General features: G+C 43.4%; 1 protein-coding gene across 2 annotated transcripts in view; it reads right to left on the reverse strand.

The window, feature by feature from the left end:
• The window catches only part of DCP1B (decapping mRNA 1B), a 44,327-nt gene extending 33,543 nt beyond the window's left edge, over window positions 1-10,784 (reverse strand). The window contains exons 1-3 of one of the 2 annotated variants that reach the window (XM_040345324.1): window positions 10,545-10,747; window positions 7,711-7,751; window positions 4,402-4,529 (exon numbers count right to left, since the gene is read on the reverse strand). In XM_040345324.1, the coding sequence (XP_040201258.1) occupies window positions 4,402-4,529; window positions 7,711-7,751; window positions 10,545-10,691 (316 nt within the window). In that variant the 5' untranslated portion in view covers window positions 10,692-10,747. Of the gene's footprint in view, window positions 1-4,401; window positions 4,530-7,710; window positions 7,752-10,544 lie in introns of both variants that reach the window. The other variant, XM_040345323.1, reaches the window with a different exon arrangement.
• Between the last annotated feature and the right edge of the window lie 216 nt (window positions 10,785-11,000).

The raw sequence follows: 11,000 nt of genomic DNA on the forward strand, positions 1-11,000 counted from the left end.
TGATCAGAAGGTTTATTCATCCCTATGGGCAGTTGGGTGTAAAGGGACTTGTGTCCTCTGAGCATGCTGATCAGGCCCCCCCCCCCCCCAAAAAAAAAAACCCCGGGAGAGGACTCCATCCTCTTCCATTTTGGCAGAGGAGTCTGTTTAATCTCAGCTGCCCACGGAGCAAAGCAGGTTCTGCCCATGTCCTCTGCAGATACTGAGAGGACACTAATGTATCATCCTCTCGTTCTGCTCTGATCAGCTCACAGATCCCCTGCTGATTGCAATAGCTTCTGCCCCGTGTGAAAGGGGCCCTACAGGTATTGTCCCTCCCACCAGCCTGTTATTGGATAGTAAAATACTAAGTAGCAGACTGATGAGCTCATCTCCGTCACTCTGCTCTCCTCCTATTAGCATGTCCCATGTTAGAATATGAACATTGCAGCACCACCGATTGGCCCCTGGTGTTGCTTCCCCCTGTCCCAGCCTAAGCTCTACTGTACAGTGACTTCAAGAGGCTTATAACAAATATATATATTTTTTAAATTGGCTGCAATTTGCATACATTTTTGTCTTTTATATCTACCAAGAGTTCACCTTTACAGACAAACTCCACTAAGCAGCACTGGTGTCTATTAATCCCATTAAAATATAACGTAAAAAGTTATATTTGTACGGTTCATTCAACGTTATGACAGTGGCGCTCCTAGTTATTTGTAAAACAGCCCCGCTTCTGAAATTATATTAAGGGTGTTGTACATTTTCTCTAAATAGCTTCCTTTACCTTAGTGCAGTCCTCCTTCACTTACCTCATCCTCCCATTTTGCTTTTAAATGTCCTTATTTCTTCTGAGAAATCCTCACTTCCTGTTCTTCTGTCTGTAACTACACACAGTAATGTGAGGCTTTCTTCCTGGTGTGGAGAAAGCCTCTTGAGGGGGCGAGCAGGAGTGTCAGAACGCCCACTAACACACCCCTCTTTTCTCCATCTGCAAAGTAGAGAGCGTCCTGACACTCCTGCTCGCCCCCTCAAGAGGCTTTCTCCACACCAGGAAGAAAGCCTCACATTACTGTGTGTAGTTACAGACAGAAGAACAGGAAGTGAGGATTTCTCAGAAGAAATAAGGACATTTAAAAGCAAAATCGAAAATGAGGTAAGTGAAGGAGGACTGCACTAAGGTAAAGGAAGCTATTTAGGGAAAAAAAATTCCTTTACAACCCCTTTAAGTATTCTATTAAACTCATCATCTCATTGATGTCTCAGCTGTAAGAATTGTAAACAGTAACAAATCTAATACACAAGCAGAGGCGGGTAACTGCAGGGCAGGTGTGAGGGAGAAGGGATCACAGCGATTCATCTGCATCCAACTTTGAAAAGAATAATTTCTAGTTGGCGTATGGCTGCTGGAAGGATAAGGAAGTGCTGTATATGCATAGGCAGTGGTGGAGGCCTCCAAGCTGTGCTTTCTGTATGACAGCCCATCAATCATCTAGAGGAGGGGGGTCTCAAACTGGTGGTCCTCCAGCTGTTGCGAAACTACAAGTCCCTGCCTGTGGAGGTCATGCTTGTAACTGTCAGCCTTGCAATGACTAATGGGACTTGTAGTTTCGCAACAGCTGGAGGGCCATCACACAGCTCCCGGTCCTGTCAGGGAGAGAAATGCTGATCATCTGTTCATACAATGTATGAACAGAAGATCAGTCATTTTTCCCCTAGTGAGGCCCCCCCTACAGTTAGAAGTTAGAACACACCCAGGGAACATACTTAACCCGCCCCCTAGTGTTAACCCCTTCCCTGCCAGTGGCATTTTTATAGTAATCCAATGCATTTTTATAGCACTGATCGCTATAAAAATGCCAATGGTCCCAAAAATGTGTCAAAAGTGTCCGAAGTGTCCACCATAATGTCGCAGTACTGAAAAAAAAAAAAAAAACGCTGATCGCCGCCATTACTAGTAAAAAAAATATTAATAAAAATGCCATAAAAATACCCCCTATTTTGTAAACGCTATAACTTTTGCGCAAACCAATCAATAAACGCTTATTGCCGTTTTTTTTTACGAAAAATATGTAGAAGAATACGTATCGGCCTAAACTGAGGAAAAAAATATGTTTTTTTATATATTTTTGGGGGATATTTATTATAGCAAAAAGTAAAAAATATTAATTTTTTTCAAAATTGACGCTCTATTTTTGTTTATAGTGCAAAAACTAAACACCGCAGAGGTGATCAAATACCACCAAAAGAAAGCTCTATTTGTGGGGAAAAAAGGACGCCAATTTTGTTTGGGAGCCACGTCGCACAACCGCGCAATTGTCAGTTAAAGCGACGCAGTCCCGAATCGCAAAAAGTGCTCTGGTCTTTGACCAGCAATATGGTCCCGGGGTTAAGTGGTTAAAGCGGGGTTCAGGGCATAATTATCTTTTTTTTTTGCAAGCTAAAATTAATCACATTAAATAGTTCGTGAAACGTATGAATAGCTCCCCAGACGTTCCAGAAATCATTACAAACACTTGCCTTATATCCTCCAGCTCATGTTGTGGCCGTATCCATCATGTGTGTGGGCATGTGAAGCCCAGTTCTTTTTTTCTACCTGGTTTTCAGGGAGAGGTGCATGCTGGATGATTTTACTCCTGGGAAATGAGTGTCATTTCCCAGAAGGCAATGGGGTCTTAGGACAGGAAGTTGAACCACCTAGGACCAGGAACTAGGCAGATTACGATTATTTTTTTATTTTTATAGAAAGTTAATTTTTAGGGTGGAACTCCGCTTTAACTAGAAGTTTGGGAGACTAAAGCCATACTTGTACGCCTGTAAAAGAAAGTACTGGCATTACAGATGTATTCAATGTATTCTGTCAATACAGACCTATGAACAGAATTATGCACCAGCTGGGACATCAGGGCGGCACAAATGCAGGTGTATTTTATGCTGTATTATATATTATATTGTATCCGGATCTCGCAGTGGACCGTGGTTCTATATCATTGGCTGTTTACATCATATGACACCGATGAACCGCTCTCCACATCGAGGCTTAGTTTTTATTGCTTACTATATAACGTGATGCGTCAGTGCGTCACCCGTTCCCCAGACGACGTCACATCTGACGAAACGTACGTCGGGTAGGAGACGCTCTGACCCACAGCGTTCCGGTCCACGAGGACGGGTGATTGTACAAGCCGGCCGGCTTACTTCTGTCTTTTAATCGTTCATCTTCTGTAAGGGTATTCTTTTTATATATTAAACCCAAATCTTATGGTACTTCACTATTGTCGGATCTATTCATTTTTCCGGTGGTTCATTGTGCCGTGGAAACTAGGGGAGCCCTCCATCATCAAAACTGGGGATAATCCCTTAAAGGCCCTGGCTGGGGTGCAGCCGCAAGCTAACTTTTAATATCAGTCTGGTAAGCGCATATTATTGACGGTGGTTCTTCCCTCTAGTGTGCTATCATATAAATCCATAAATATTTGTTTGGTACATCACTATGTGAGTTTTTCTTGGTATTTTTATGTCACTCCACCTACTGGAAGGATTACAACTTCTGTTTTGGACCGCAGCTCTGGTTAAAGACCCTGGCTGGGGTTCAGCCGCAAGCTTTTTATTGCTTGCCTTCTGGTAAGCATACATCTGTTACACTATTTTGGTGTTGATCACGGTTGGCTTCATTTGCAATTTTAATTATTTACACGTTCTTTATCCCACAAGTTTGAGGACTTTGGAGAACCTTTATTGTTTGGACTTATTTACATTGATTTTCAATTTTCATTTTTTCACTTTATCAGCGCAACTTATTCTTCTATTGCTTTGTATTTTGTGTGTATATCACATATTTGTTGCAGCTTATTTTTGGTGTTAGGTATATTTAGGTTTTTAGCGCAGTAATTATTTTTTGTTCATATTTTATGCTGTATGCCTATATTTAAATCAGAACTATAATAATTTTCTTATACAGGTCTGCTATGTCAGCGGTCAGTGGGGAGCTCTGGGAAATATTCAGCCTGGTGGCTTTTGGGTATTGATCCCTGGCCGTTTCTATTGGCCAAGCCAAGATGACGTCACTTCTGCACAGGTGCAAAAAAAAAAATATACAAAAAAAAAAAACACTCCAGTACATCTGTGCAATACATGCACATTTCCCTGTGCGAGAGCGAGCTTTAACAATGCTGCAAATACAGAAAAATTCCGGTTGATCTGCCAGAAATTCAGTGTACTCTCCAACTTTCTGCAATGAGGTAACGATGTTGCCTCTGCTGCAGTGAAATTCCAAACAATGTTGTCAGCCCCACCCAATTTATCCCTGCTAAACAATAGAGCGGCCTCTCTTTTCATCTCTAGCCAATAAGTCGATCATGACATGACCCTTGAAATGTATACAACTAAAACAAGGCCACAAATAGATCTTATACTCACATCGGGCATTCCTGTATAGCAGAAAGGGATCTTGCACCTGGAAGTCCAAATCTTTTGTAATAGGTTCTGTGCGGTTTTCCATACTCAGCCGGTTCATAATAGTGAAGCCATGTTTAGGAGATGCAGATCTACGAGCATGCGACATTAAGAAATAAATTAAAGTGGCTTTAAAGTCTAACAGTTTCTATAAATTTTTTAATCCAGAGATATAGAATATATATATATATATATATATATATATATATATATATATATATATATATATATATATATATTATATAAAGTAGTTTATACACACACAGAACATACAGTGCCCTGAAAAAGTATTCATACCCCTTAAAATGTTCCACATTTTGTTGTGTTACAACCAAAAGCTTAAACGTATTTTATTGGGATTTTATGTGATAGACCAACACAAAGTGGCACTTAATTGTGAAGTAGAAGGAAACTGATAAATGGTTTTCATCATTTTTTACAAATAAATATCTGGAAAGTGTGGCATGCATTTGTATTCAGCCCCCTTTACTCTGATACCCCCAACTAAAATCTAGTTCAATTGCCTTCAGAAGTCACCTAGATAGTAAATAGAGTCCACCTGTGTGTAATTTAATCTCAATATAAATACAGCTGTTCTGTGAAGCCCTCAGAGATATGTCAGAGAACCTTAGTGAACAAACTGAGGGAGAGATTTGCTAAAACTGTTGCACACAGCTGTGGATAGTAACCAATCAGCTTCTAGGTTTTATTGTGAAAGCCTAAGGCCACTTTCACATGGGCGCCTCCGTGGAACGGAAACCGCTTGCTGAGCAGGCGGATGATAGGTCCGTCTCCGCTCACTGTGCAGAGCTCAATTGGGTGAAACAGACCGCCTGTCTGTTTTTATCTGACCCGCCAGACAGATGGAAAATAGAACCACCATCCGCCTAGATTTTCCGGATAGGATCAGATCGAATAGCGATGGATGTCAGCAGAAATGTCACTGCTGACATCTGCCACTCCATAGGGGAGACTGGAGGGTACAATCAGGTCCACCTGAAAAACTGACAGGTGGACCTGATCGGACAGCCCTTGTGAAAGGGCCCTATGGCTCCTTTTAACACAAGTGGACCGATGCTCAGCGGAGACCTGCTGGGCATCCGATCCGCTGAAAACAGATAAGCAGTCAGTTTTTATCTGATGGCCCCATAGAGGAGAGCGGGCTGTGTCCGTGTCTGCTATACATAGTGTAGTGGACATGAACTTGTCATCCACCTGCTCAGCGGGAATCAGCAAAGAGATCCCCTGCTAAGCAGGTGGATTCCGCTTGGATGGATCCACTCCATGTGAAAGGGGCCTAATTGAATAAGCTGAAGTTAGAAGCAGATTGGTTACTATGCACAGTTGCACAAGATTCTGAGTGCACCAGTTTAAGTAAATCTCCCCCACAATGTCTTACAGGGTTTCTGTCTAAGCACTGACAAAGCTCATGCAGGTAGCTTGTTTAATTGTGCTTGACGGAAAGTCCAAGTGGGTCGCAAATTTAGTTTTCAATTCGCTTTGATTCAAGGGGTGATTGCCCATGGATCAATTGAAATATTCCTTTTCTGTATGAGGGCATGAAATTGGGGATTGGAGCAGCTATGTCTAACAGTTTTTTTACCTTAATGCATTCCTGGAGGGAGCAGGGGGCAAGGCCAAGCTGCGATATGTGTGTGTCCATGGATGTGCACACAGCCCGGCTCAGGAGCACACCTGCACAGGTGTCCCAACAGCACACGGTTTGTTATGAGCGCACCCACAGGAAGAAGGCGCAAAGAGCGCTGGTGGGAAACTCCAGAACAGGAGATAAGGGACTGCTCAGTGCAATACCATTGCATAGAGCAAGTAAGTAAAACTATTTTAATAAAAGAAAAAAGGAGCTTTAACATCACTTTAACGTTGATGATCTGCTGCAGATATTTCGATCTGTGGTAGTTACTTCTATCAGCCCATGAATACAAGCTATACAGAACACACAGGAGGAATGGATGTGATCTGCAATACTCACGGACAGAGGACTATTGGGGAGGACTTCTTGTCTACCTGAATGGAAAGTTGCAGGACAAGCAACATCAAATTTAACCTGAGATAATCAGATAAGCTTTCACTCATATATACGGTTAAAAAAATTAAATAAAAATAAAAAAAGTGGAGAAAAATTTTAATAAATATTTCTCCTATCCCTGGCTTCTGTCCAAAGCATCTGAAGAGCAAGACCTTTAGGGCCCTTTCACACTAGCGGACCGTATGTCCGCATTTTCATCCGTCCGTTTGCGGATGAAAATGCGGATGAAAATGGGACATACATGGGTCCCTATGTAATTTGTCCGCCTCTGCAAAGATCCGCATTTGCGGACGGAAGAAATCCTATTTTTCTTCCGTCTGCTGGATCGGATGAAAACGGAAATACAGTCCGTGTTCATCCGATGCCCCATAGGGGAGAGCGGAGGAAAGACAGGGCGGTCCCTGCACAGTGTGCGGGGACCGCCCTGTCAGCCGACGGCTCAGCGGGGATTTTACGGAGGATCCCCTCTGAGCTTTGCGGATCATTACTGATCCGCCCCGTGTGAAAGGGCCCTTAGGTTGGATTCACACCTATGCACATTTTTGGTGCTTTTGCACTACAGATTGTGTTCCATAGGAAACCATGTTAAATGGACTGTAGTGCAAATCTGCAAAATGCACTAAAACTGCATAGGAGTGAATCCAGACTTCGAATGGCCTGAATCCCAACCTTGAGAGAGTGCACGGGAGCATCTTTTCACAAAATCTGGGTTACTCAACATGCCCAGGATCCCAGCAGAAGGTCTACGATATCACCTTTTCATGTGTGGAAAGTGAGGGGGGCAAGGTAAATATAGCTTTTCAATTTCTCACAGGTTTTTCTTCGGAGCCCACAAGTGCGCGTTTTTTTTTTTTTGTTTTGTTTTTTAGGGCTTATTCACACTATGACATTACTGCATGCTGAATGTGGTAACATACACGCTAATGCGATGCCATGGTGTGGCTGGGCCCTCAGTGGTGAAAAGCGTTGTTTTCAGATGAAGGGACAGGTTAATATTTATTATATCAGACCTTATTATTATGTAATTTAACTCTCTGGCATCCGTCAATTTCCCTAAAATATACTGTTATTGTGGAGGGGAATAAGGAATGTTTTCCAGTGACAGATAACTGGAGATTCGGAAGTCTGTAAGCGCACAGCAAAGCATGCTGGGAGTTATAGGTTTAGAAGAATCTAAGTAATATACAGTACGACATACAAAACATATACACATATCTCATTCTCACCTAGTGTACACAAACAATGTCCCCTCCACCTCTGTCTTTTCCTGCAAGAAGGAAAGCAGCAATGTGAGGAATTTAACATATTTTCCCTAAAAGACCCCTGAGAATGTGTGATTCCCCAGATTCAATGTTTACAATATGTAAAGTCTATGCAAGCCACAATAATGAAATTCTCTGATCGGGTTCATTTTAGTCTTTTAAATATAACAATTAAAAAGAGTTTTGTTATATCTGTATATACCTATCAATCTGTCAGAAATCCAGTGAGCTCCTAAGGATTCATTCATATGAGTTTTTAGGACAATTCTAAATGTAAGTAATGATTTCAAATGGTTTAATTCAAACTGTGCATTTACCTGTGTATAGGCCTCATTCATACAGATGTTTGGAGGAGCAGGCTGGGTCTGGCATGAAAATCCCAACATGACTAGAGAGCTGCGGGTAGCGCATACAGTTGCAGTTACTCATGTAAACAGCAATGCTTTTTTAGCATCAGCATTTACTCGCACATATGTGTATGAGGAATACAACTAATGCAAAAAAAAAAAAAAGCATTGGTGTTTACACAAGTACAAAACTGAATAGCCATTCACCTCTACACGTGGTTGCATGCGCGACCCGTGGGGATCCACAGAAAATGTGTTTTTATTACGCTATACCCTGCCAGCCCTCTAAACATGAATGAGGCCTTCGGTGTATTTAAAGTAGCTTTGTCATGTCAATTTTTTTATACGCTAGGTTCACACTTGTGCAACCTGTGCTCTGCATTTTCCAATGTGTGGGGGTTCCATTAAGAATGAATGGCAACCCCACGCATCTGCTAAAGAGCAGCACATTTTACCTGTGGGTCCGAGAACGTGTGCAATTTTGTGAGCATTCCCAGCCTGCACAAGTATGAGCCTAGGCTTAAACACAGGAAAGTGATCTAGGAGGTATAAAGTTTGTTTGTACTTCTCAGATCGATTTCTCTTGGTTTTAGGCTCCGTTCACACCTAATGCCGATGCAGCGCCCAGCAGGGGTCCAGTGCGTCCAGTTCACTGTTTCAGGTCCGATTTCAGCCTACATTTTTGGCTGAATTCGGACCAAAAGACTCACAGGGCTCTTGTGCAAATGCACCAGAGCCACATCGGAGATATGTGAACCGGCTCCATAAAGAGCCATTCACATTCTCCTGCTATTGCGTATTGGATGCTAGGAGCCTGCATCCAATTCGTAATAGTGTGAACTCGGCCTAAAGAACACAAAAGCAGGAGAGGCTTGAGTGAATGTAGCCTTATGTGCCCTATGCAGACTTTTATCAGTTACAGTCAGCGTTCTGAGGAATGCAGATCACCTCCCCCAATTTTATGGTGAAGAGGAGAGAGGTGTTCTGTAGTCCTGTATGGATACAGTACAGAGAGGGAGCGCTGTCATCCTAGGATGTGGGTTGTGTGGATGGGATTAGTGTGGGAGGGGATGATTCTAAATTTAAACATAATATTGCACCCTGAACAATTTGGGAGGAACATTTTGTCGAGAAATAAAACCTAACACACTTTGATGTATTCTACAGTATCTGGAGAGCTGGTAAACCAATTGAGGCTTACCAAGGGTAACTGCAAAATCTTTTAAAAAAATTGGCCTTTAAAAAAAAAAAAAGTAAAACTGCATTGGGTGATGCTTAGTGCAACATAAAAAAATAACACTTATTTATCTGCGATGTGAACAGAAGGGGGCACCATCGCAGCAGAGCTTGGATCATCCACACTGACATCATCTGTCATCTTATTTTACAGTCTGCCTCTCAGATGAGTGACCTGATCCCTCACAGGAGTGCTGGGGAGACCCTGGGGGGGTTTCTGCATGACTGTGGTGGGGACATTAGAGTGTGAGCTCCTCAGGGTGCAGATGTGGAGTCCTGCCCCATTTTGGTGCGGATGTGATTTTAGCTATACATAATGTATGGCTGAAATCACACTGCAAAAACATTGCATGTGATGTGCACAGGAATGCGGTGCGATTCCCGTGCGAGTCACATACTGTATTCTGCACACATCAGTGTGAACCTAGGCTCAGACTTTGATAGCTGCACAAGGTTTCTAAGACCCTGTTCACTTTTGACGCACTAAACTGCACCTTCCCAGCACGTCAAAAAACATGTAAAATATTCTCCTTTTAATTCTATGTAACTTCTCACATCTGTGTGCTCTTTTTTTTTTTTTTTTTAAACAATGTGTTGAGCTTTTAGAAAGTCCTGCTTGCTGCATCAGTGTGCTTTGTCAAAAACACAGTCAATGTGCTTTTTTATTAAGTGCATTTTTGAGTCCCATGTTAATTTTTTCCAGGTAACCAGGGAAGAGCAAAACGCATGTAAAATGCATTTTGCGTTGTATTTTTAACATAGAGGTGATCGGTTTCTCAGGGCGCTTTTACAGCCGTGCACGTCAAAATGTGGCATGCATTTTAGAAAAATCCTGACTTCCAGCATGCACCTGTGAAACTTGGACACGTGACTCAGAAAATGCACCAAAAATGCACAGCAGTGCAATGCATTCTCCTTGAATTACAATGGAAGGAAGGTTTTTCATGTGCTTTTGTGGTGCTGTACCAGTGTGAAAGGGCCCAAGTTTGCTCAGGACAATACATGTTCCATCTCTGACACATGCGTGTGACTGTCCAGAGTCCTGAGGAGCCAATGAACAGCGCAGTGACTATGACAACCAACAAGCACTCACTTTACTGCAGCAAAGTAAGGCCCCAGGTTGGTTGCTATGGTTACTGCTCTGCAGGAGCCGGTGTAACCTATAATGAGCCTCTCTGGCGCTCAGTCTGCTCCCCCTCCCAGCAGGTGACTCACCCACTCGTTGGACCGGTGGCTGAAGGTGTAGAGGGCCACCTGACTCGCCACGTCCACGATACTCTGAATGTACGGGTCCTGCCTGCGCAGAGCGGCCAGACTGATATCCAAACCCCGGCCCATAGCGTCGCCACCGGAGGCCGCCATCTTTCCCAGCCAGGCCCGAGCAAGGGAACGCCGAGCAGGGCTGAGAGCGGCGCGCCGAATGGCGTCGCCATGGCAACCAGGAAGAGAGGAGTGTTGCCATGGAGACCAGTCGGAGCGCAGCGCTCCGCCCTTCTTGTGGAGGGGGGGTGGCAGCTTTTGGTAACGCCCCTCTCCGCCCACATCGCAGGTGATAATACATCTCGGTCTGCCCAGCGCGCCTTGCCAAAGTTTAGTGTTAGACACGCCATTCAGGGTTCACTTCTCGGTGGACACGCCCCACCCAGAGTGCAGGACGCGGTGTTTCCCGCC

Source organism: Rana temporaria, chromosome 3 (assembly GCF_905171775.1).
Source record: "Rana temporaria chromosome 3, aRanTem1.1, whole genome shotgun sequence".
NCBI lineage: Eukaryota > Metazoa > Chordata > Amphibia > Anura > Ranidae > Rana > Rana temporaria.